The sequence below is a fragment of the Phaethon aethereus genome, assembly GCF_964289735.1.
Source record: "Phaethon aethereus genome assembly, chromosome: 3".
Taxonomy (NCBI): Eukaryota; Metazoa; Chordata; class Aves; order Phaethontiformes; family Phaethontidae; genus Phaethon; species Phaethon aethereus.
The window spans coordinates 111997754-112022963 of record NC_138576.1 but is presented as its reverse complement, the minus strand read 5'-3'; the positions used below and the strand labels follow the sequence as shown (position 1 = coordinate 112022963).

General features: G+C 41.7%; 1 protein-coding gene across 2 annotated transcripts in view; it reads right to left on the bottom strand.

Annotated features, from left to right (window-relative positions):
- Positions 1–8348: 8348 nt before the first annotated feature.
- Positions 8349–25210, bottom strand: part of MSH2 (mutS homolog 2) — a gene marked incomplete at its 3' end in the record, with an annotated part of 52282 nt that continues 35420 nt past the window's right edge. For both annotated transcript variants that reach the window (XM_081997673.1, XM_081997674.1), the window contains 7 exons: positions 24026–24176; positions 20848–20945; positions 19345–19590; positions 17667–17871; positions 17038–17285; positions 12460–12632; positions 8349–8519 (listed from right to left, as the gene is read on the bottom strand). In XM_081997673.1, coding sequence (XP_081853799.1) covers positions 8349–8519; positions 12460–12632; positions 17038–17285; positions 17667–17871; positions 19345–19590; positions 20848–20945; positions 24026–24176 — 1292 coding nt within the window. The remainder of the gene's footprint in view (positions 8520–12459; positions 12633–17037; positions 17286–17666; positions 17872–19344; positions 19591–20847; positions 20946–24025; positions 24177–25210) is intronic.

The following is a 25210-nucleotide window of genomic DNA, read 5'->3' as shown; positions in this document are numbered from 1 at the left end:
GTCAGGAGCTGCTCTCCACGCGCGTCTGTTTGTGAGTGCCACACCGGGAGCTCCCTCCTGCTCTCCGCCCCGTTTGGTCATACTGCTGCATTTACAGTATATTACAATGAGGATTTCTTGAAGAAGTCAGGAGGCCCATGGCTGTGCATGTGTCATATGTTCATTTAATTACTGCTTTCCTTCTTTCTTCTTCTCCATTAAGCAAGAAGTCTGACGGACTGAGCAAGAACGAGGCAAATGCAAATAGCAGTTCCCATTAAGGGACCTCCAAACCAAAGCCAGGAGCTAGGAGTAACTCCTGTGTGTTCACAGCAGTTCAGCGTTGTGGGATGATGACTTTCAAGGCTGAAATTAAGCTACTTCCACACACCCCCCGGAGCACCCCACTTTGCTTGCACACGTGGTACAGGCTGAAGCTTCAGAGCCACCCTGGTGTGGACACGTTGTGTTCTCCCATGCCTACAGCCCTCCCCATCACACCTGAAGCAAAAGACATGCCCAAATCTCTGTTGGGTTGAAGATCAGCTCTGTGCCAAGCCGACAGCAGGCTGACTCCAAGGACAGCACTAGACATCACCTTCAAGCTCTGAATTTAAAGAATAAAAGCAAGAGGCCCTAAGCAGCAGCTGCACCAGTTACTCCTGGTTCCCTTCGGTTTAACGGGTGGGTGGGCTTGCTCCATCCCTGTGATGCACTGACTGTGCACAGTCGCTACTGCAGCTCACCCTCCCTGCCAGCAGGCCAGATGCAGGCAGCCCAGTGGCCACCACGCCATGTATCGGTGGCCAAAACCTTCCCTGGAGGGAGACTGGCCAGGTGCCGTGCCTGCAGCTCCCAGGGCGGGCGCAGCAGCTCTGGGGTTCGTACCAGGCACCCCTCACATGCCACCTTGTCCTGCTGGAAGGGCCAAAGAGCAAGTTTCTAGGCATTATCTGCAAATGTCAGATTACTGCACTCCCCCAAAAACCCTCTTGTTCACATAAAACATCTTCAAGCAGCCTGATGCCTTACCTGATTTCTTTTGACAGGGGAAACAGGAAAAGAAAGATGCTAAGTGCATTCCTCAGGATGCACGGGAGGTGCAGTGAAGTCTTGGGTAATTTTATTTTCTTGCAGGTGCACAGAATAAACGAGCATCTAGTCACTGAGTGAAGCCAGTTCTCTCAGCATGGCTGGAATCCCTTAAAAATCAAGGAAACTAAACTTTGCAATGCTAATGGCTACGATGTTCATCAGCTTCCGCAATTTTCCTGTAAGAAAATTACACTTTTATCTACAGACAAACTACACTCCAGAGAGAGAAATTAAACCACTGGGAACTACTAAGAGCACAACAGCATTAGCACGGATCCATGGGCCAAATCAACAGCCACTTTAATCTCAGGAAAAAAAAAAGGCATTTACTTCACGTAGCTCCGCTGATTTACACCGGATGAGCACAGCTCTTACAACAAAGATTACAGAGAGCTAATACTGCATCTCTCTACAGCAGAAAGATATACAGCACTGCGGTTTTCTCGTAACTGGTGTTGCACCATAATCTATTGTGCTTGAAATCCAGCCCTTGCAAGCACAGAAAGAGGGGCTTCTGTGAGATTTCCATTATAGCCATTAAAATGCATCTGTAAGTGAAAATGTGTGTCAGAAGTCTCGGAATAAGGCTCTGGTCTGCTAGACCAGTTTAGCTTTGCTCTAGCTGCTGCTCTGCTGAACTCGAGCCGGCTTCGCTGTACCGGGGCAGGCAGCCCCAAGCTGGGGTCCTGCAGGAGCTGCAGAGCACCCTGTGCCCAGCGCCTTCAGCATCGGCAGCGTTTCGGGGAGGCCACGCTTCCCCCTCAGAAAACTGAACGTCTTAAGCAAGCTACCCAGCCATGCAAGCGTTTCGTCATGCCGTAGCCTGCGTAGCCAGTGCTACTCGTTTTCTGGGGAAACCTCAAACAGGTGTTTTTGGTCTCAGATTACTTCACTTAAATTAAAGGTAATAACTACAACAAAATGTCAGTGGCCAAAGGGCCACTGAAAGAGCATCTTCAAGAGCCCTTGCAAAAAAATGGAGAATCTGTGCTGGGGACCAGGGCTCCCACAGCGAGCGGGGTGCCCCCGAATTGGACAGAAAGAGGCAACACCGTGGAGTCGGCGCTACCAGAGTTACCCCAGGTAGCTGCTCCCAGCCGCTGCAGCCACTCTTGCAGGCTCGGGCTTTCGTGCCAGACCAGAGAAGCGTGGAGCTGCCTGACAGCTAAGCCCCGCTGCGCAATTTGTTCCAGTTATTTGGTTTTGTAGGGCTCAGGGTACCGTTGCAGCCAACAACATAAAAGTAAGTAATCGCGCTGGCATCTCCCAAGCTTACTGCATGGAGGGAGGTGGGACTAGGTGCTTTGGTTCTTGGTTGGGGTTAGAGTAATGGGATACCTACTGCAACGCCTCTCCCAAAGCCTCTCTTACCCTCACTGATGTGTACAACATCTGGCAACTGAGAGAGCGGCATCCCTCACGGCCAAGCTGCAAAGCCACCAAGGTTGAGACTTGGCATGAAAATGGTACCTTCAGCAGGTTCACACACAGCTGGGGGGCTAGGAAGTTGGTTTGGTTTTGGTTTTGAACCAAGGGGGCTGCTTGGGTTTCAGTGTGGATGTACATCCACAGAAAGAGGGAGCATCTCGCACAGCTCATGAGCACCTCCTTGTGTTCCCAGATCCAGATCACCAGCCTTTTGCACTTTTAACACACATCCTTTTATACAGCACACAGGCACAAAGTAGGCAGGCTTTTTCTTTTCTTTTAATGTCATTGATCGCTATTAATGTGCAAGTAAATTGTTACACTGCATCGCAGTGTCCCTGACTTGAATGACAAATGCCACAGCAGAATGAAGATACGAGAGATGACCTCCTGCAAGCAGAAAGGGAGTGTTAAGCTTGAAAAATCTATTACTGCCCAAGGTGAAAAGAGGAGCAATCAGTGGGTATAGAAAGCAAAACTCCTACCCTGCCTTCCCAGGCCACGGCAAGACAAAGACTTTGTACAGCCAGAGCATCTGCACATAAGTCAGCATCAGAATCATCTTGCTGGTAATTTTGGGGTTGAACATTGATATGAAGCTTGATTTTTATTTTTACCTTCTTCATTAGCACATCAAAGAATAAGGAAACCCATCACCATTATGTTAGGACCCTGAAAACCAAGGAAGTGACATTTAAGTCAGCAACAACCTACAGCAGAAAGACATGAGGAAGAGTTACTGAAAATATCCAGGGGGAAGAGAATTGCTTCTCAAGGGCATTTCCAACAATCACCTAAAATCTGCGAGGCTTGCACTAAGGTAACACACCTTGTCATACCTTGGGAGGCTTGGGACCACATTGTGATGACAGCTGCGTTTATAACCCTTCGGAGAGTGTGTGTTGAAAACATGGGCCCTGGGGAGGAGGTACAGCACGTGGCCAGGTCTAGCTCCCTACAGTGCCAGCCTGGCTGCGCCCGCGTAGGAACAGCAGGTCCCCCAGCAGCTCTGGATGGGGTCGGGAGGGTGCAGAGAGGTTTACGAGCTTGGACTGTCTGCTGTCAGAGGCATCACAGTGGTGTGGGAACAGCCACACAAGGGGAACCAGCGGGCATGTAGAAAAGACCAACAATCTCTGGTCTAAGGCCCACAGTGGTGGGTATTTTCCTGAAGTTTTGCGCCATTTCTGTGCACAAATAGAAAGATGCAGGACAAGGAGAAGACAAGATATTATTTCAAAATCTCAATATGAAAAAAATCTATGTCCCTCAGGGTGTAAGCCAGCAACGTCAAGGCAGGCACAGACAGTCTTTAGGAGCACTGCCCAGGCTCCTGCCTCCCCCACTGCACGGTCCGGCAGCGGGTTGGAGATGGGACGATCTGCTACAGCCGTCCCTGCTCAGGCTAAAGGTCTGTTGTTTGCCATGGCAGTCGGGCCCATATAGGAACAGTTGACTTTTTTTCCCCCCTCCAAAAAGGAGGGCAATTGCAGAAGCCCCGCCATGCGCGCGCATTGCCCTGACCGGCAAAGCCTCTGCAGCACGCAGCAGGAGCGAGTGGGTCAGCAGGGGAACTGTTCTCATAAACACAGGCTATTTACCCTCAGCTTTTCCCTCAGCTCATGTTGTTTAGCACAGCTGTTTTCAGGTCTCCAACCACCCCTACAAGAACAGAACGATCCCATCCTTACAGAAACTGCTGCAAGCATCCAGCAGCTCAACCCAGGTGCCAAGGCACCTTTTTGATGACAGAGAAAAAGCAAGACATTTTCTCACCTCTAGAAAAGCAGGGAGGCATCTGCTTTACAGTAGTGTTTCCTTTAGCTACAGCCACTGCTGCTGGTCCGGGCAGCAGGGGACACATCAGGAGGGCAAGTCCTGGCTGCCACTGAGAACGATTAGAAATTGTCACCTTCCTCTTCAACAGCAGAGATTGCTCCCTCTAAACTTGACTGACTGTCAAAGCAGCACATGCAGGGATATATTTTCATCGGTCCCATCTCATGCAAAGGATAACAAGCATCGCCGATAGCCGAGAGACACACACACATACATAAAACATAGCGAGGCAAGGTGCTCCCCTGCGTATAGGAACAGTGCGGGCACCTGGCAGGAGCAGGGAAAGGAAAGGCAAGAGCCTGGGAAAGGTGGCTGCAAGGCTGGGAGAGGAACAAGAACATCTGAGATACAACTGCAAACACAGCCTTTTAGGCAAACGGGCAGCATCAAGAGCCAAATTCTAGCAGCAAGGGTCACAGCCATCTCACAGCGATGACAGCACCTCTCCCACTGTCTTCTAAGGCTTCAGGCTCCTTCAGGCCACTTGTTTCCCTTGTTCCCAGGTCAGCAAGATGCAAAGCGTTCGATGCGTGACCTCACGCCACTCTGGATGCAAAGCAGCAACTGCTCTGCCTTGATTTTTCAAATAAATGTGTCACACTGCAGAATAGTAAGGTCAACTGTCACACAGCTTTGTATCCATAGAAATCTCCCAGCCTGTGTACTGGTCGTATACTTGAAACTCATTAAATGCCATGAAGACCAGTTTAAACTGTCATCCTAATCTTGCACCAAATCAGATCAAACTGCTCACATGATCCTAGACCTCACCTGAGCTGCAAAGGCAACACCTCCTCCCACAGAGCAATGAGCTCTCACACGGGCTTCCCTAAATCTGGAAAAATTAGATCACGAGCACTCCCAGTCATGTGCAGAGTGATTATCAACCCAGAACTGCTCCATCCACTAAAAGCTAGCAGAAAGTCATTATGTTCAACAAAGCCCAGGCCAGTAACGGGCCTGCTTCTCATGAGCAGGTATCTGAAGGTCTCTCAGAGGCTTCAAACTCTTCCCATGCCAGCTTCTGTGCATCTTGGTCATGCTCCTGCCATTTCTGATTCTAGAACTACCTCAGATCCAGTGGAGTAAAGAGATACCAAGCCACTTCGACTGCATGATTATTTGAGATGAACTTGCACAGCTTCAAGTAGGAAGAGGCAGAGCAGAGTCCCAGAGCTGGCAGGCTGCTTTCCCTGGATTTGTGAGCTTGATCCCCAAGTCCTCCAACCATAACTCGAGCCTGCTGACCTCCAAGCACCTCACCTGCTTCTGACCCCACGCCAAGAGGTAAACCCAGCATTTTTTTATCAGGCTGGCTACCAGGTGCTTCTGCACACAAATAGGTTTCTTGAACTCCTGATCACTAAAGAGGTGGGAAGTGATCAAAGGAAAATAATTCCTTCAGTGTTTGATCACGTCCACTCTTTCCTTTTACCCCACCTAATGCAGAGAGCCTCCCAGGTGAACAGTAACAGCACAGACTAAAAAGACCATACCTGCAGCAAGCATTCAGTGTCAAGCTTTCTCAAGTGAACGAGCAAAGAGAAACTCTGCATCTCTATTCAAGGTGACAGTAAGTGGCCTCACCACTCCTCAACAGCTACATTATCTTGTTCCAAAGCTTTGATAATCTTTGCGTCCTTGGCAGAGCTCTGTAATAACCCGCTAAGTTCTGGAATTGCTCCTGTCTCATAGGTACGTTTCTGAACGAAAAGCTAAATTGGAACTAGCAAAAATAGCCATCCTCCTACTCGCATGCAATCACACTACCTGTAACCCAGTTTGCAAGCAGCACTGACATACAGAGACTAAACTCTGCCCTATCCTCTCTTGCCTATATCTGGCAGCAGCAGTACACTGTGGGGCGCGGGGGGAAGGTGCTGCGTAGAAAATAATTGAAAAGATGAGTCTTAAAATCTCATTAACTTGCACCTTTCTTCCTCATGAGTGTTGAAGAGCATGAGAAAAAACGAATTCTTTTTGTTGCAGATGCAGAACTCCCTTTTCAGAGGCGTAGAGGAGAAGGTGCTGCCCAGAGTTGGTCCAGTCAGGGTACCCCATCACTCCCGACTAACACACAAGTACTGCTTTCACCCGCGGGGAGAGGCAAATCTCACAGAAGCAGCTCAATAAGCCTCCAGCTGCAAAACAAAACCAAAAGCAGCCTTTCCTCAGCATACTTGCAGACATGCTGTACTGATGCACCACATCCAGAGTGGAAAGAGTGGACACAAGTAATAAAAACAAGAGGCACTGAACGAAACTAGGATTCAGTCACTCAGGTTCAAAGCAAAGAAGTGGTCCTACTTGCAGGTGGCAGCTGAGTGAGGAACTCCTCAGCCAAGAGTGCTGAAGACACTGAAAGTTCACATGGGGTCAAGGGGAAAACAGAGACATTCCTGGAAGAGCAGATGGAAACTACAGATGGTTTTATGCCTATCCCAATGGTTAGGGACAGGAGACCAAGCGAGGGGCATCTGTGATCCAACCAGATATCAGCATGTGTATGTAGGAAGAGGCCATAAGTACCAGCCATTCCAGCCCCTTACAAGAACTGCCCGTTTCTAGCAAGTTAAAGCAGTGTGATCCAATACAAGTTGAGTGTCATTGCAATATTTGATCCTCTAAATTGATTCTCATTGTCTACTTTATGTATCATTCTTTTTTTTGATAGCTTGTGCTTTAGCCAATTGAATTTGCAAAACCAGTTATATTTTTCATTATGTAACAGATTTTTCCACTCTCACACTTTTCTAGACACAGCTACTGAATACGTATATCAACTGTGCTGTTTGTAAATGCAAATCTATTTTTGTCCTTTTAAGCAGAATGCATTCTAATTTAAAGACCAAAGAGGTGTTATACAGAACCCAAACCTCTCAAACAAGCCTTTATTTTCTTCTGTTGAGAAGTATACCTAGTATGTCCAAGTTCTAGTCCAACTACAAACAAATGTTATCCAACAGCAAGTTGAACACCACACTTTTTATTACTATTGCTGGAATGTTTACATGCAGACAACTGCAAGACATTAATCCCTGACACAGAGCTATAGCACAGCTCTAAGAGCAGCACTGCTGTCCCCAGCACACATGCACTGATGCAATCTCTGAATACAGCAAGTGTTTGCATGGCATCTTCAGCATGATTTTGTTCCTATAATCTCATGCAATAAACACCTTTCCCCATTAATCTTTCAACACTGACAGTTTTAAACATAAGTGCTACAATTTAAAAAGCTAAATTTGAAAGAGAATATAAACTTGTATCTGCATGCTTTCAAGTGTCTCAGTGCAAAACAAATCATGATCAACTCAGAAGTTGCAGTTAAACTGCAACTTCACCCCAGCCTCTGCTTACATTACAAAACCACCAGAAAAGCAAGAGTTAGCACCACTCAGGCATGAAGAGTGGGCCTGTAGCGTTTCTGACTCGAGCATTACCATCCACACAGCAAACAAAAAAAATCCTTCCCTCCTTCCCCCCTTCCCTCCCCAAGCTCCACGCATATACACATGCAAAAATTTTATGACAAATCTCTTATATTAGATACTTTTTTCTAACAGAGCACTAAATAGTGTCAGTAAAACTTTGCTGAAGTAATTAATGTAATTGCGTCATATAAAAAAGAATCATGGTATGGGACAAAGATTTTGTGTATGTGCTGTTGCTTTACAAGGCTGTGGGTAGTTGTATGCCACCTGAGTTATCCTTTCAAGCACACTTTTCTGGTAAAATATTACACATTGTTTGTACAGTCAATAATTCTTTCACTACTGAAAAAGTGTTTTATTGAAAACTTCTAAAAGGACACAATGATCACAACTAAAGGGGGAATCTGGCACAGAATGTGCTCAGAATTTTTTACAAAATAATTACAATCCAAGGAAAAAAAGCCTACATAAATCAGTACGAGCATCATAAAGTATAAAAGCTAAAAGACAAGAAAATTATAGTTCTTGCAATGTAAAACACACTTCGAGAGCTGTATTCTGTTCTCACACCTTTCATGATGTAACTTTTGTTCGGGAAATGATTTCATTCACAAAACTGTTGTTCTTTGCCAATACATCATTTCTCAGCTGTTTCAGCTTGACTTTGATGTCTTCTTCTGACATATCTGTCAGGGGCAATGCTTTCACTTGACAAAGAAAATCCTGAATTATCTGTTCACCTTCCTGAAACAGAGAGAAGGGAAGGAAAACAGAAAGGATGTTTAGACTGCAAGCAGGATCTTTCCAAATTCTGCCAAAGATACAAAGTATTATTCAGCATCGAAAACTTTTTGCAGGCAAAACCCATCGTTATTTTTGCACTTGTTATCAAGTTCTCAACACCAGAACAATCCAGTTATAATGGTATCAAGAGTTCTTTCCCCTTTCAATCCATGAGCAAAAAGCATCAGCTGATCAGCAGAAATACAGTATCTAACATTGAGTGCTCTTACATATGTTCCACATGTAACTCCAGTGTGCAACCACATTAGGTGAGGATTGCTAGCAATAATAGCATCAGAGTGGCCATGTTACCCAAACAGTTACTTTTTGGGGAACTGTAAGTCAAAATCAATGTTTCAATATGCAAAAGTAAAGAACAAATTGTAACCAAGCAACTGGAGAGTGGCTGTCACCAAGGAGAACAGATGATAATTAAGCTTTATGCATATGCTTTTAAACAAACAGGCGAAGTGGAACTTCTCAACAATCTGAATTGAATAGCAAGAACAGACATTTAAATGAACCGTATTCAGGATCCCTGTATAAGAAACAATTTGCCCAGAATACAGGATTCTGTCTAGTCCTCTGCATTTGCATTTTAGAAATCTACTACAAAGTTTTCTTAGTTTTGTTTTATCATTTAAGACTAATGCAATATGCTTTCAGTGCAGAAGTCTCCAAAGGACTTTGAAATGTAATAGCGTGCTTCTCCCTCTAAACATGATGCTAATGAAGGCAGACAACATGCCTGGGTGAGGTATCTAAAGCTATACCGTTCTGTTGCCTAGAGAGTTTAGGAAATATTATGTATTATCGAAATATCCAAGAATAAAATACAATGCTGTATTTGTCAGAAGTGTTTGTCACATCGATTTAATTTACACCGACCACACAGCCAGATCCAACTAATCTGAAAAATACTTCACTGTGATACCTAGCAAGCTGGCAAAAGGAAGGTAATAGTGGAGCAACTGAGGTAGGTAGAGGGGGAACCTCCTGGCACTAAAAGGTAGGAGAAACCAGAAGTCGTTCACCCACAACATCAGATCCACTCGCTGAGCCAGGAACAAATGCAGTAGACCTCTGAAACTGAAAATAAAGTAACAGGCTCTGTCTAAAGCAAAGGCTTTTAAAACATAGAAAGTGCTTCGGGTATGGACTAAGACTTCAAGGCTTCTATATACTGGAGTATTACCAAGATTACCACTGACGTATACAAGGACATAAATGAGTTACAAGGTTGTGAAGTTTCATGCCAACTGGTGGGACACAAAACAAAGACCTGTAAGCAGATTTATATGCATGCGGCAAGGAGGACCTGGCTATTGGCAAAAAACAATGCAAGTCATAAGGCAGCATGTGGATTTCCTAGGAGGTTGCAACAGTTGTCACTTAATCCAGCAACAAGACGACACAGGCTATTCTGAAAATGCTTCCTGCAAGTTATTGTTTTCCTTTACCTGCTAATGAAGCTTCTTTTAAGTGAAGGGAGAAGAGAAAAAAAAGTTCACTCAAATGGCTTTATACAACTGTATTACGCAATGTAGACATGTTCAGATCTATGTTGAGATGTGGGTCTCCTCAACTTCTGCTTGAAGCCTGTGCAAAGCCAAGAGCATTTTACTTCTCACTTGAGAGAACCAAGCTAAAATTCTCACGTGTAAAATGAGAAGAACTTTGAGATCTGTAAATAGACATTCCAGGTCCAAATTGCCATGTCCTTCAACATGATCAGAGAGACATAACTAACACGTGTTAGTACTGATGCGACATGGAAAGGCACAAAAGAGAAGGCTGTGAACTTTTCTCTGATGTGAACAGATCTGAACATGTTCACAGAATCACAGAATCACAGAATCACAGAATGGTAGGGGTTGGAAGGGACCTCTGAGATCATCTGGTCCAAACCCCCTGCCAAAGCAGGATCACCTAGGGCACAGGTTGCACAGGAACGCAAGTCGGGTTTTGAAGGTCTCCAGGTAAGGAGACTCCACAACCTCTCTGGGCAGCCTGTTCCAGTGCTCCATCACCCTCGCAGTAAAGATGTTTTTCCTCATGTTGAAGTGGAACTTCCTGTGCTGCAGTTTATGCCCATTGCCCCTCGTCCTGTCACTGGGCACTGCTGAAAAGAGACTGGCTCCATCCTCCTGACAGCCACCCTTCAGATATTGATAGACATTGATAAGGTCCCCTCTCAGCCTTCTCTTCTCCAGACTGAACATTCCCAGGTGCCTCAGCCTTTCCTCATACGAGAGATGTTCCAGTCCCTTAATCATCCTCATAGCCCTCCGTTGGACTCTCTCCAAAAGTTCCCTGTCTCTCGAACTGGGGAGCCCAGAACTGGACACAATATTGTAGATGAGGCCTCACCAGTGCAGAGCAGAGGGGGAGGAGAACCTCTCTCGACCTGCTGGTCACACGCTTCTTAATGCGCCCCAGGATACCACTGGCCCTCTTGGCCACCAGGGCACATTGCTGTCCCATGGATAACTTATTGTCTACCAGGACTCCAAGGTCCTTCTCCATGGAGCTGCTTTCCAGCAGGTCAACCCCTAACCTGTACTGCTGCATGGGGTTGTTACTTCCCAGGTCCCAGGTGCAGAACTCTACACTTGTCCTCGTTAAATTTCATGAGGTTCCCCTTCGCCCAACTCTCCAGTCTGTCCAGATCCCGTTGAATGGCAGCACAGCCTTCTGGCTTATCAGCCACTCCTCCCAGTTTTGTATCATCAGCAAACTTGCTGAGGGTACATTCCAACCCTTCATCTAGGTCACTGATGAAGATGTTGAACAAAACCGGACCTAGTACTGATCCCTGGGGAACACCACTAGCTACAGGCCTCCAAGCGGACTGTGTGCCACTGACCACAACCCTTTGAGCTCTGTTTTTTGAGCCAGTTCTCAATCCATCTCACAATCAACTCATCCAACTCGTACTTCCTGAGCTTCACTATGAGTATGTTATGGGAGACAGTGTCAAAAGCTTTACTGAAGTGAAAGGTAAGCCACATCCATTGCTCTCCCTTCATCTATCCAGCTAGTCACTCCATCATAGAAGGCTATCAGATTGATCAAGCATGATCTCCCCTTGGTGAATCCATGCTAACTACTCCTGGTAACTTTCTTTTCATTCATGTGCCTAGAGATGGCCTCCAGAAGGAGCTGTTCCATCACCTTCCCAGGGATGGAGGTGAGGCTGACCCATCTATAATTTCCCAGGTCTTCCTTCTTGCCCTTTTTGAAGACTGGGGTGACATTGGCTTTCCTCCAGTCCTCAGGCACCTCTCCCATTCTCCATGATTTTTCAGAAATGGAGAAAGGTGTTGCAACAACATCAGCCAGCTCCCTCGGCACTTATGGGTGCATCCCATCAGGGCCCATGGATTTGTGAGTGTTCAGCCAGTGTTCATGTTCACGCTGAGCTTCAAGAAATCAGCACTAACGAGCCCTCAAATAAGGGGGAGCAAAAACAGGTGCAACCCACCTGCAGACCCAAGAATAATCTAAAACACAATTAAGACACAATTCTGGCATGGTTCACACATAAAGAAAACTGCACAGGGCAGCTAGAGAAACAGTTCCTTGTATGACTCCGGTTATATGCCAATCATAGCAACTGCTGATCATTATTGTTTAAGAAAAAAAAGTAAGTTTCATTCTCATGACTATGTTTTTAGATAAAATTCTTGCCTACGTTATCTCAAAATGTATCTAAACCAAAACCCACTATCCCTGAACATATCTTCAACTCCTAATGAACTTCATAGCTAAAAGATTTTGTTATGGAAAAATGAGATTATAGTTAATTATCCTCAAGCTCTGGGAGAATCTGATTCCTTAAACTATTTTGCTTGGGCTACTCAAGCTAAACAAATTTAAAAAGGCATTCCTAATAGCAAACCTCTCTTTCCCTGTGGAATTTCTTGGCTGGTGGTTCTCCTCCAGATTCCTTGGACTTGCCAATGTTTTGAAACTCCTCCAGCTCCAATGCTTTCTCTCTTGCATTTTCTATCACGTGTTTTGGGAAAGCTGCCAACTCTGCTACATGTATTCCAAAACTCTGGTCACACACACCTGGATGCAGAGAAAAAGTCAGTAAATAATTCTCAAGAGATAATATGGCTACACAGAGATTATATGAACAAACTTGTAGTAGTTCTCCGTTCTGAAGAAGTAAGTGCGTGACATAATTTGGTTCTGCCAACATTTTCTGATTTACCTTTTGGACTATACATGGTAACATAGATTAAAGAACACATTCTTGTTTAATTAAGCACTCTCAGAGCAGTAATTGCAGAGCTCCAAAAGTACTTCAGGAAGAAAGGGAAAACTCTTCAGGCAGAAAGAATTTCCCTTTAGTACTTGAATGAAATTGAATAATGGTTTTTATTAAAGTACTTCAGCACAGTCTGTAGAATATAGTAATTAGCATAATTTGTTTTTAATATCTCTCTCACATTTTCTGTATTTATATATGTGTGTATATACATATATAAAAATATTAAAAACATTGCATTCTCCATCATCATCCTCCTCCTTTGCATCAGTACCATGTGACACCTCAGTCTCCAGGATTCGTCTTTAATTATATGAAAACCTTCAACTTCAATTAATACACTATTTATAACATTTGGTTGAAAAAGAAAAGTTCTCATGATTGCTCAAAATATGTCAATTATACAGAAAGTAATTTTCATTTCAATATCAAAAGCCTTCTGATACAATCTGTCAACTCCATTCATTTACATTACCATAATTCCAGTTGGTCACCCACAAATACTACTACATCCTTTTAATTCTGGTCTCCAGCAAGGAGCTATGAATAAATGAATTGCACATGTAAAATGATACTTAATTAATCATCTATTAAAATACTGGGTAACATTGTAATCTCTCAAGTTTCTTAAAGAAAATTAAGAATCCTGAGCAGAGGCCTGGAGAACAGTACTTTCCGTGTCTCATCTTCCAGCAATTCTGTCACACTCTTGAAGCATGAAGACAGGGATGAAAATAGTGTATAAAAGTTCCTTGTCATGCTGTCCTGGTTTCAGCCAGAGTAGAGTTAATTTTCTTCATAGAAGCTAGCATGAGGCTATGTTTTGGATTTGGGATGAGAAAATGTTGATAAGGTGCTGATGTTTTGAGTTGTTGCTAAGTAGTCAAGGACAGTCCAGCTTCTCATGCTGGCCTGCAGCGAGCAGGCTGGGGGTGCACGGGAAGCTGGGAGGGGACACAGCTGGGACAGCTGACCCAGGCTGGCCAAAGAGATATTCCATACCATATAACGTCATGCTCAGTATATAAAGCTGGGACAAAGAAGAAGGAAGGGGTGGAGGGACGTTCGGAGTTATGGCGTCTGTCTTCCCAAGAAACCATTACGCGTGACGGAGCCCTGCTTCCCTGGAGATGGCTGAACCCCTGCCTGCCCATGGGGAGTGGTGAACAAATTCCTTGTTTTGCTTTGCTTGCGTGCGCGGCTTTTGCTTTATTTATTAAACTGTCTTTATCTCAAACCATGAGTTTCCTCACTTTTACTCTTCCGATTCTCTCCCCCGTGCCACCGTGGGGGAGTGAGCGAGCGGCTGCGTGGTGCGTAGTTGCTGGCTGGGGCTAAACCACGACACATGCATTTCAGATTTAGTTATACATTTCAATTCACATGAAACCTGTTATTTTTTTCAAAATACAGTTGTATCCAAGCTGCCTATACTCACATCCTTGCCTGAACAATGAACGAGCACAACACTAAATGCAAAAACTTTCATGAAAGACATCCAACTTCAGACCAGGTATTTTAAGATGAAGATTTCATAATCTTGTACCTCATCTGACAGAGGTTTAAGTAGATAAATACAAACTATTGTGCCTCTATGCTCAATAGCACTTCCAAGAAAATGGATCAAATGAAAAGATGCTGCACGTACAGAGATAAGATGTGTATGACTAAAAATGGAAAAAATTATTGAAGGAAAATATGAAAGGGTTCTAGAGTTTTCACCAGGACCAGAATGGGTGAGTTAATAGAGGTTTAAAAAAAAAAAAAAAAGGCAGAGGGGTGACAAAAGAATTCACCCAACTATCTGGGGAATATCGGGGGGGGTATTTTAAGAGTTGCTATTCCAAAGGATTTAGAAGGTAGTAGGTTTGCTTCCCTCCTCAACCTAAGTACTCAAAATAAGGCACCTAAAGATGGATTGTTTGAAGATACTGTACATCACCAGCTCCCACTGCATTGAAAACACTCATAGTTTCAATGTACGCTTGCAGCAATTTATGACTATACTTCGTCTTCAGTTCCCATGCCACACTAAATCATATCTTAAGCATTGATATGAGCAAGGCCTTCAGAGGGCTCTGAACCTTCACTTGGTGGAAGGGAGTCAACATGTGCTGGAAAAGATGGGAAACGGCAAACTACGAAAGAACCATTAGACACTGCCTCTCCACTGGAACAGACTGGGTACCAAGGCCACAGCACTTTGGACTAATACTCAGAAGCAAAGCCTGGGCATGAACAAACTGGAGAACAGAGGCCGTTTCTAAGGAGTAAAAATCTCAAAAGACAAGGACACAGAGTTAAAAGAAATAAGACTGTGGCAGCCAGAGATATTCTAACCAGCTTTAAATAGACTTTCAGTAAAGCCAGAGAAGAGCAGTACTTCTGGTCATGCTTTGATTCCCCTTCTTCAGAGCAGTTTCCTACCTTTACAGAAAAGTACCCGAAATCTAATTGCAAAGACTATAGCCACAGGGGAATACAAAACTAGAAGTGGCTATACAAGTAATCGAAGGGCAAGAAATGAAGTAATTTCAGGGATTTAAAACCAGAAGAAATGAGTAAGAAACAGTCAATTAGTAACATCATAGGAGTAAAACTAGCATGGTACCACTTGAGTGAGGCTCAGATCAGGATATAATAAAAGCACATTTACCAATTATCTAAAGACACTTCATAAGTATGGTGAAGATTATACAAATTATCTTTAAAAGCATAACAGTAAAATTTAATAATTGGACAGCATATTAGATTCCTTATCAGATCAATATATGCCAAAAGAAATGAAAAGTTGTAAGCTGGCTAAAGAAATAAGGAAATATTGAAGAGAATTCCAGGAACACATACTGGATATGGACTGGTCATGAAAAGCAGAGTTATTAGCATGAACTAGGCAAGCAAAAGTAAGTATTTGGTATTGTGTCAATATGACAAAAAAAGTTTTTAAAGTGAGGAATGAAGTTCAGTAATTGTCCCTATAAGATTAAATCCTAACCTAAAAAGATATAAGTAAACATCAGTCTCCAGGACTTGAGATAAGGACTAGCTCCTTAGCCTTAACAAGGATGGATGATACTTAGTAGTTGTTTAGTAAAGATAATAGCCTAACTCTTAAAACAGTTATTCCTTATTTGAGACAAAACCACTCCACAAGGCAAGTTGTTGATAGGATCCAGTATAGCCAGTGTTCTATAGTAACCATGTTCTATCCATCTGAGTGCCATTTAATTCCTTCATTGTGGAACACAGAAAAGGAAAATTAAGAGGCATTTTTAAGTGAAAACATAGCGTAACAGTACTCTGCCACATTTTAAATCAAGATCTCAGTCCAGAGGTTGGCAACCTGACTGAACTGTTCTTATGCAAACAACAAAATTTGGTTGGTTTGTTTGTAAACGAAGTTTAGTTTACAACTGAATTAGAATGCCATAAATTACCACACCTGTCAAGCCAGTTACACAGACCTGCTTTATTTAGCATAAATACAGGCTCCTGCTGAAGGGAGCAAGAACAAATAACTGGGGATATAGAGAAGCAGGAGGAACCTCTTATTGAAGTTACAGATGAAATTTATGCCCAATTAAAAATGGTCTAATTTAATACTGAAAGGAATAACTGGATCCACTAAAGGATTTTAATTAAATACATCTGACTTATCATACACAGGCTACTTGTTTTAATATGATGCCATTTGCTAAAAACTAAACATATGATTTTTCCTATATCAAACTACTGATAAATTAGGCAACATCTTTCTTCAATGACTAAGCCTTATTACAATGAAACACACATTATTAAAAACTGTCAGCAGATAAGACTTGTACTCATTTCTTTTAAAAGAACAGTTTAAAGAATGTAAGTCTTTTCTACCAGAAAGTTAAAATGGCCGATTTAGGAAAACAGAAAATAACCTTTTGAACCCTTCTCTCTGCGCTTTGAAAAACAAAAAGACTGACCTCAAAAGCATTGACTTGAGCAACAGAAATAACATAGAAGTCTTAATAAATAATCATCAACATCATCACCAACTGTGTTCACACATGGACAGAGCTCCTGCCATACACACTCCATGGACACAGAAGAACATGTCTATTATAAACCCTAAGCCTGGAGTATGACACGAAATTTATGTTTTTTCCATTAAGATTTCTTCCTCTCAGGGTGAAATAAAGTTTACCCTGTTCACCTTTTACACAGTCTTACCTTCCTTGACACGATAAAGCATCGTCAGTGTGTCATTACTCGTCAAAGCAGTAACATGTAGGTTATTTACTGTTGGCACTTGGTCAGCAAGAGCTGTCAGTTCATGGAAATGTGTAGCAAACATACAGAAAGCACAGATTTTGCTAGCAATGTATTCTGAAATAGCCCACGCTAAGCCAAAGCCATCGTAGGTAGAAGTTCCTCTTCCCAGCTCATCAATGATTATCAGGGAGTTTTCAGATGCAGTCCTAAAAACACAAGAGCATCTTATAACATTTAAGATCTGCAAAAACTCTTATGTTGGGGAGCAGGCGAGGGGGCGGGGGGGGAAGTGGCAAAAGACCTTTCCTGTTTACATAACAGCATATACACAAAGTGCACAGGCAGTGTCACACAGATCATTCCAAATTAGTTTCTTTGTCCCATTTAGCCTTCAGCCTCCTGGCAGCAGCTCTATTTGACCACTAAAATAAACAGAAGGCTACTTTGAGAACTTACGAGCCTGCTAAAAAAGACTTGAGATCCTCCACTGAGATCCTCCATAAAAGGAAATCTTAAATGCATCTTTCTTAGAGCACCTCCTTTCCCATCAACCCCAACCAACAAAATCAAGCAAGCACAGGACTTACCTAAGGATTGAAGCCGTTTCTAACATTTCAGCCATGAAAGTAGACACCCCTTTCAGCTGACTGTCTCCAGCTCCCACCCGAGCCAGGATACAATCCACAATGGTTATTTCTGCAGAGTCGCATGGTACAAAACACCCAATTTGGGCCATAAGAACAATCACTCCTGTCTGTCGGATGTAGGTTGATTTTCCCCCCATGTTAGGGCCTAAAGAAGAAATTTTGCAACTGAATTAAAACCCCATCATCTTTTACAATTTAACAGTTCTTTTAAAGGAGAACAGGCTCTAAATGAAAACAAAGAACTTTTAAAGAGAAGCAGACTTGTCTAACAGGTGCAACAAGTAGTTCCACTACTAATAAAGGCTCGCTTGTATTTCTTACTGAATGCTGCTTTTTCAAAAGAAAGGTGATCAGAGAGCATTAGGGGCCCTCAAGAGTTTTGGGACTTCTCAGAAGTACAAGCAGTCATCTAAAACACATGTCCATACCTAAAACGAATAAGCTTAAAGTCATCAGTATTGCTGCTTAAGAATGAAATTCATCTCAAACAACAATTACAATTTGTCTGTAAAAATGAAATAGCTTAGTTACAGACCAGGTACAAGCTAACAGGTGATTTAAATTACAGCCTAGAGGGATTCTGAATCAGCAGAAACAACTATGAATATGTTAATTTTAACAAGTACAAATGCAATAAATATTTTCTAGAAAATTTATCATTAAAACCAATTTTACAGTTTTGCTAACCAGAAAGACAAGCACGTTATCATGCATTTATTCAGGTTTTTAATTTTTCTTTTTGATTATGTTGGAAGTCTTCATTAATCATTCTCTAATTTCAGATCTTTGCTACTCAGAATGTATGTCAAGGACATCTGGATGGAAATTAAAATTCAATTAAATGTATGAACACCAAAAATGTTTTCCTGTGTAGTAAAAATTATCTTAATTACACCAGAGAATAGGGGAAAAAAAGAGGGTGCAGTCATTGAAACACGTTTTGCATTTAATACTAAACAAACAAAATATTAACAAAGAGGCTGCTTAAAATATTGCTTACAGAAGTGCCTACGTGGCTATAGTACAATTGATGCCTAGTGGAATTTTCCAAACCACTTAAGCATGTTCAGGTTGTCCAGCTCCTGAGCTTTCCTGGCTTGTGGAGTTACATTCACTAATGCAAAGAATACATATATTAAGGAAGGACTAATTTCTTATTTCCTACTGTCCAGCAGCCTCTTCTTCCCAAATGACTATTTCTAAATTAGTGATCATCTTCTCCAAACAGCGTACTATAACAACAATCAACAACTATTATTCCATGATTATTAGTTTAGAAGATGAGAAATATGCCTGTATGTGCACAAATGTGTAGAATACCAACTATCAAAGGAAACATTTCCAAGAACATTGTGGGTACTTTCTTTTTTTAGTATAATAAACAACAATAGCTTACAAATACCCTCCCTTCTTTTCCAGACCTAAATCTTATCACCCATACAGAGAGATAAAAAAAACTTACTAGCTGCTCACCCTTTGCTGATCAGAGAAATTGTTTTGACAGAGTTTGGTTTGTTTGCTTGGTTTTGGTTTGTATTTTTAAAAGACATCATTATTGGAAATACTGGAGACATTTAAAACTTAAGCAACAAATGAAAATTAGAACAGAAACATTTACCAGTAATAATGTGAAACATCTGCTTGCCCTTCTCAAATGTAATGTCATTGGGGATGAAGGCCACCTCATCTTGCACTTCAATGCAAGGATGCCTGGCACCTTTCAGTATAATCCTTCCTTGTCCCTTTTCCAGAATGACAGGACGGACATATGGCACTGGTGCTCCATTTGACACATGAGCAAAACTGACAATTGCATCTAAATGAGCTATCACATCATTCATCGTCTGTATTGGTTCTGCATAACCTGTTTTTGATTAGAGAGATACACAATTTCAACACAGTCAGAAATTTTTTTGTTCTTGCCAAAAGGATATCTTAACATAGATGTTCTATCATGTTCGAACATCACCTCTTGTATTGGCTAGGTACAGATCATTAAGAGGACTTCAAGTCATTTTTATTCAAGAATTACACACATAATCCAGTCTTTTTCATTAAATTGCCTCCACTTGAGGAAGAAAAATGCTTTTTAAATACACATATACACTTGTAAGTCTATGACTGCACACCACAGAAGCTTTAAGCAGCAACAAAAGACTTTATTAAATATACTAAGTGTTTATAGATGACATAATACCCAATTAGCTTTCCACAAATATCCAAACCTTAGTATGCTACACACAAAAAAACCCACTTGAAAATTACCAAGATAAAAAAAAAAAAAAATTCTAAGAACCTACTGATTTTGCAATATACTGGCAAATTCCTTATCACGACAATGGGTCAAAGCTTATGAAGATTTCCACCATGACTTGAAACACACTCAAGTATATTAATACATCATCTTAAAGAGTGTTTTTTATCTTTAATACATTTACTCTTAAGCTTAATATTCATTACTGCTTTCACTTTCCACTTATCTCTTTCAAAGAACTAAGATTTGTTCTGATGGAACTAGTGCCTTTGGGAGAGGCAGTATTTACATAATCCTCCAGCCCAAATTCCCAGATGTCTCTTCTCCTTTTGGTGAAGGATAGTAAAGAATGTCCTGTAAGTAAGCAGTCTTGGAGCAAAATATATAGAAATTAATTAGGAAAACAATTATTTTTTTATTGTACCATATAAGCAATGACTAACTTGATCTTATATTGCATACCAATGTTCGTTCTTCACCATCCTTCACAGACCTCAGGACCCACTCCCTCAGTTCTCAGTCGTCCTCTACATCTTCTGTCTTCTATTTGCAGAAGTCTGCTATTTGCATGGAGATGCCCAGAGTCAGGGAGGTAGGTGGAGGATAGATGTGGCCTTTATGGGCATATTTTTGTTCCTTTTACGGGATTAGCATTTGCACACACCCCATCACTGCACATCTGTTGCAATGCCAGGAAAGGGTCTGTCCATAAGACAATGTATAACAACTGTCTACAAGCCAAACCTCGTTTTTCATGCTAATTCTTTGGGGAATGTTATGGTTCTTCTCTATAGAAGGACCTACAAGGTAACTGCAAGTCCTCCCAGCATTCCAGACTGTGATACACATCAACATTGACATATTCACCTGAAGCAATGTTAATGATTTCCTTAACAATTGCGTCCTGAGCCTCTTCATACTCTTCTCTGTTCTTTATGTATTCATCATTGACAGAGCTCAGTTTGCTGTAAACAAAACCATAATATTTAGAAGCTGTGACATTCTGTCTCCACTGCTAAAATGCCAAACTTCTGGCCTCCTATGAGTCAATACAAGTTGTCCCCCACCTGTTTTAACAGCAAGGTTCAGCACAACAACCACAAAGAAACTAATCTAGGTTTATACACACCAGGCTATCAGTAAGATTCATTCCAAGTTAAAGATCACCCACAAGGACCAAACCAGCAATTCTAGCACCTCTGAACACATCACTCTTGAAACTCCTACAGTTGTTTGTTGTAGACATGCTACGTGATAAGGACTTGCTCTTAAAGCTGAATTTCTGGCCATTTTGCAACAAGATGTGGCATGTTATAGAACTGGCAGAGGAGAATTGCTGCTAAGCAACTGTCTAATTAGCCCAGAGTCCTACAACAGGCTTATCAGAGCTGAAGGCATTGACTTCTTTCATTTAGTAAAAACCTCAGTGAACGACTGTCACTAAGAATAGGTTCCAGTCTTCAAAATAAGGTTAAGTTGAAAACAAGAGAGAGTTTAAGCAAGTGTTTATTCTTCTCAGGCTTGTCTCCAAAAACAGAGCAAAGTCTGCAGGACTGAATATGAAAAACACCCAATTAGTGCACCCACAGCAGAAGTCAGCCTTGTGCTTCTAGTATCATCTACAGAATCAATTATAACTAAGGACAGAGAAGTCTGTTTTACTAGTGATCCATGGGCTTCTTCCCTAAGGGAAAGTAACAGATGACACTTACAGTAGAGGTTCCAAGTACCATCTTCTGAGTTACAGAAAAGCCTAATTTCATCATTACATTTAGATTCATAACATATTTAGAGACAAAAAAAGGGTTTTAAATTTCAGGGATGTTTTGAAAAAATACCCTCTGAGTAAACGTTAAATCAAAATGCAATTAAGGTTTACACTTTGCTCACTTAAGTAAATTGGTGTGAAATACACCAACACATTGGTTGGCATGAACCAGTATGCTTGCCCTCCTTTTCAAAGCTAAAGATTTATTACTATGAAAGTAAGTGATAAGCAGAAACAGTAATAGCACTGGCTTGAAACCAGCCTTGACCTGTATGCAGTGCTCCTCATGTCTGTCAATCAAGATCTCTCTCAATAAACTCACTTCTTTGATGCTAACTCCAGCAGGAACTGTTATACATAAAGTGATAGCAGCATGGTTTGTCTGAAACAGACTGTATGATGTATTAGTCTCTGCTATTTTTACCTCTCCATATGTAACACATGCGAAATACTTAAAGACTAGTTTTCCCCTGGACCTGCCATTGACAGACAAGGAAGAACTTGCCAAGAGGTTGAAGTCCAATTAGTAGCTGATTATTGGCGGCATTTCTCAGAGTTGGTACTGGGGCTGATACTGTTTATGCCTTGATTAACAGCCTGAATGATGGGACTGAATGCACTCTCAAATGCACTCCCAGCAAGGCTGTGAACAATACCACATTAAGGGGAGCTGTCAGTACACTAGAGCACAGGGCTGCCATTCATTGGGGTATCTACAGACTAGAGAAATAGGTGGACAAGAACTTCAACACAGGCAAATGCAAAGTCTTGCACCTGGGATGAAATAACTCCATGCAACAGTACAGACTGGGGTCCAAATGGCTATAAAACAGCTATTCATGGAAGAGTTGGGGGACCCAGGGGACAAGAAGGTGAACACAAGCCAGCAGCGCGTCCCTGAAGCGGAGAAGGCCGAGCCCATACTGGCTGCACTAGCAAGAGCGTAGCCAGTACATCGAAGGAAGTGATTCTTCCCCTCTATTCAGCACTCATGAGACTACATCTACACTGCTGTCTCCAGTTTTGTCTTCCCAGTGTAAGAGACATCGAACCTGGGGCAGATGGCCACCACAAAGATTTGGAGATGGAGCACATGGCATACAAGGACAGGCTGAGAGAATCTGAAGTCAGCCTGGAGAGGAGAGGCACCAGACTCTTTTTGGAGGTGCACAGCAAAAGAATGAGATACTAAAAACCCAAGATTCTGCAAGGAAAATTCTTGTTAGATCCGATTAGGAAAGTTTTCACAAAGAGTGGTTCAGCACTGGAACTTCACAGAATTACAGAATCACTAAGGTTGGAAAGGACCTTCAAGATCATCAAGTCCAACCATTAATCCAGCACCACTATGTCCCCTAAACCATGTCCTGAAGTGCCTCATTCTCTAACCTTGTACCCCACCAGGTTATGAAGGATGCTTGGAGGATAGGCACCTGGGCAAGGCCTTGGGTTACCTCATGTAACTTTGAGATAGGATCTAATTTCCAAGGTGGCTCTGCTTCGAGGGAGGGGTTAGACCAGTTAATCTCAAGAGATACCCTTCAAGTTATTGCCTGATTCTGCATATGCAATTTTCTACTTTGTTTGCTCTGTGTAAAAATAATGTAGTACAGAAAAAGAGACATCTGATGACTGAGGTAGCCCTTGCTCTTTCTACCATGCTCTAGAAGAGCTTAAAAATTCAGAAAAAATACAGACTTTTTGCTTGGCTGACCTGTGACAGAACTGCTGTCTAGACAAGCCGACACTGAAACAGCATCAATGCAACTAGCCCAAAGAGTGAAATTTTTTAATAGCTTAATCTACAGAGCTATAGAATCAAAGTCCAATACATGGAGCCAACAGAAATTACAGCATGATTTGGAACAAAAAAAAAAAAGGTAATCACCAACAAAACAGCCGCATGTCATGTTTGGTGATTAACATAAATAGCTCTTTTTCTATTGCAGCTTGTGAAAGTGTCTGTATAAACAGTCGCGGTGAATGCAATTATGCTACTAGCTGCAGCTAAAACAGAGAAATTAGCCCAAGTCAAAGGACCAAAAATAGCTAACAGTTGGCAAAGTAAATGGGGAATGCAGCTTTTAACAGAAACTCTATGACTACTCCTCCTTCATGCTAGTCTTGCTCAGTATCTCAACCTGTGAGCCAATTTAAAAGGTGAAAATTCAGTCATTCAAGATGTATGGAAACCAATTTATTGGCATAATTATAAAGAAAAGAACAATTTTTTTTCTTTCACAACAGGCTTGAAAAACTACCAAGATGATCTCATACCTGTTAGTAAATTTCACACCATTCTTCTGGGTATCAACTATTCCATATTTTGAATTGTTACGGAGAACTTTTTCCTCCTTGCAAGTTATTCGAAAGTGATGTCCAAACTGTGAATTTGTTTCCAGTTTGATACTTTTGCCAGCTTCCAAACCTTTTAGATGAAAAGAAAGAAAAAAGAAAACAACTGTATTATCAAAAATCCTGCAGCCTGTGCTATTTCTGCTCGCTAATCCCCAGTTTGTATGACGTAGCCTCTCTCAGATACACTATTCAGTATACTTGTTTTGATTCTGGTGCAGGTATAAGAAATATCCAGACCTAACAATAGTTTACTGATTCATTATCTGCTCTTACTTCAATATGCTCTCAAACTGCATATGCAAATCACGTTCACGATTATTGTATTGCTACATATTCTCCAGAAATGTGAAAAAAGTTCATAGTGCACTGCAAGGACATTCTATATTGCTGCTGTAAGCACAGAACCTACAGTCTTGTGATCCTTTTACTAACACATACTTCTACTGGTAAGTTTTCTCATTCCATCCCTATACAGTCTCGTCTTCCCTTCTTTTCGTCCAGGTATCTTGTTTACATAAAAAAAAAATCAAGACTAAAAAATATGCAACACCTTAAAAGGTGTAACCTAAAATAACTATGGTGGTGCCAGTTTTTCTCGCCATATTTGCATTAAAAATTGATTATCTTTTTAAATTATTCTTTGAATGCCCTACCAATCAGCTGCACATGGAATTTTTTACATAGGATAATCAATTATTTAAATTTCTTATTTGATTACACATTACATTTTGCAAAGAAATTCAAAAGAAAACTAGTATGTCCTGAATGGACACTCTGGAGAACACACTGAGGGGGTAAGAGGGAAGTTTCAATGCATGTCCTCAAAGGATGTAAAATAGAACTAGGCTTCGCCAAAAAATTGGATGAGTTACAGTTATACAAAATTAATTTGGCAGTATCTCGCAATATATATGATAATTTCTGAAATACTCTGGAATACCATGCTTAAAAAAAAAAGGCCAAATTATAAACCAAGAATCACTCAGTTTTCAACAGATTGTACTGTGACAACTAAAGTCACTCCAAACTAATAATAATAAAATAATACAAATGTCCTTTAACTCCTCGATATCAGTTTTCATCTCTTGATCTCAAAACATTTTA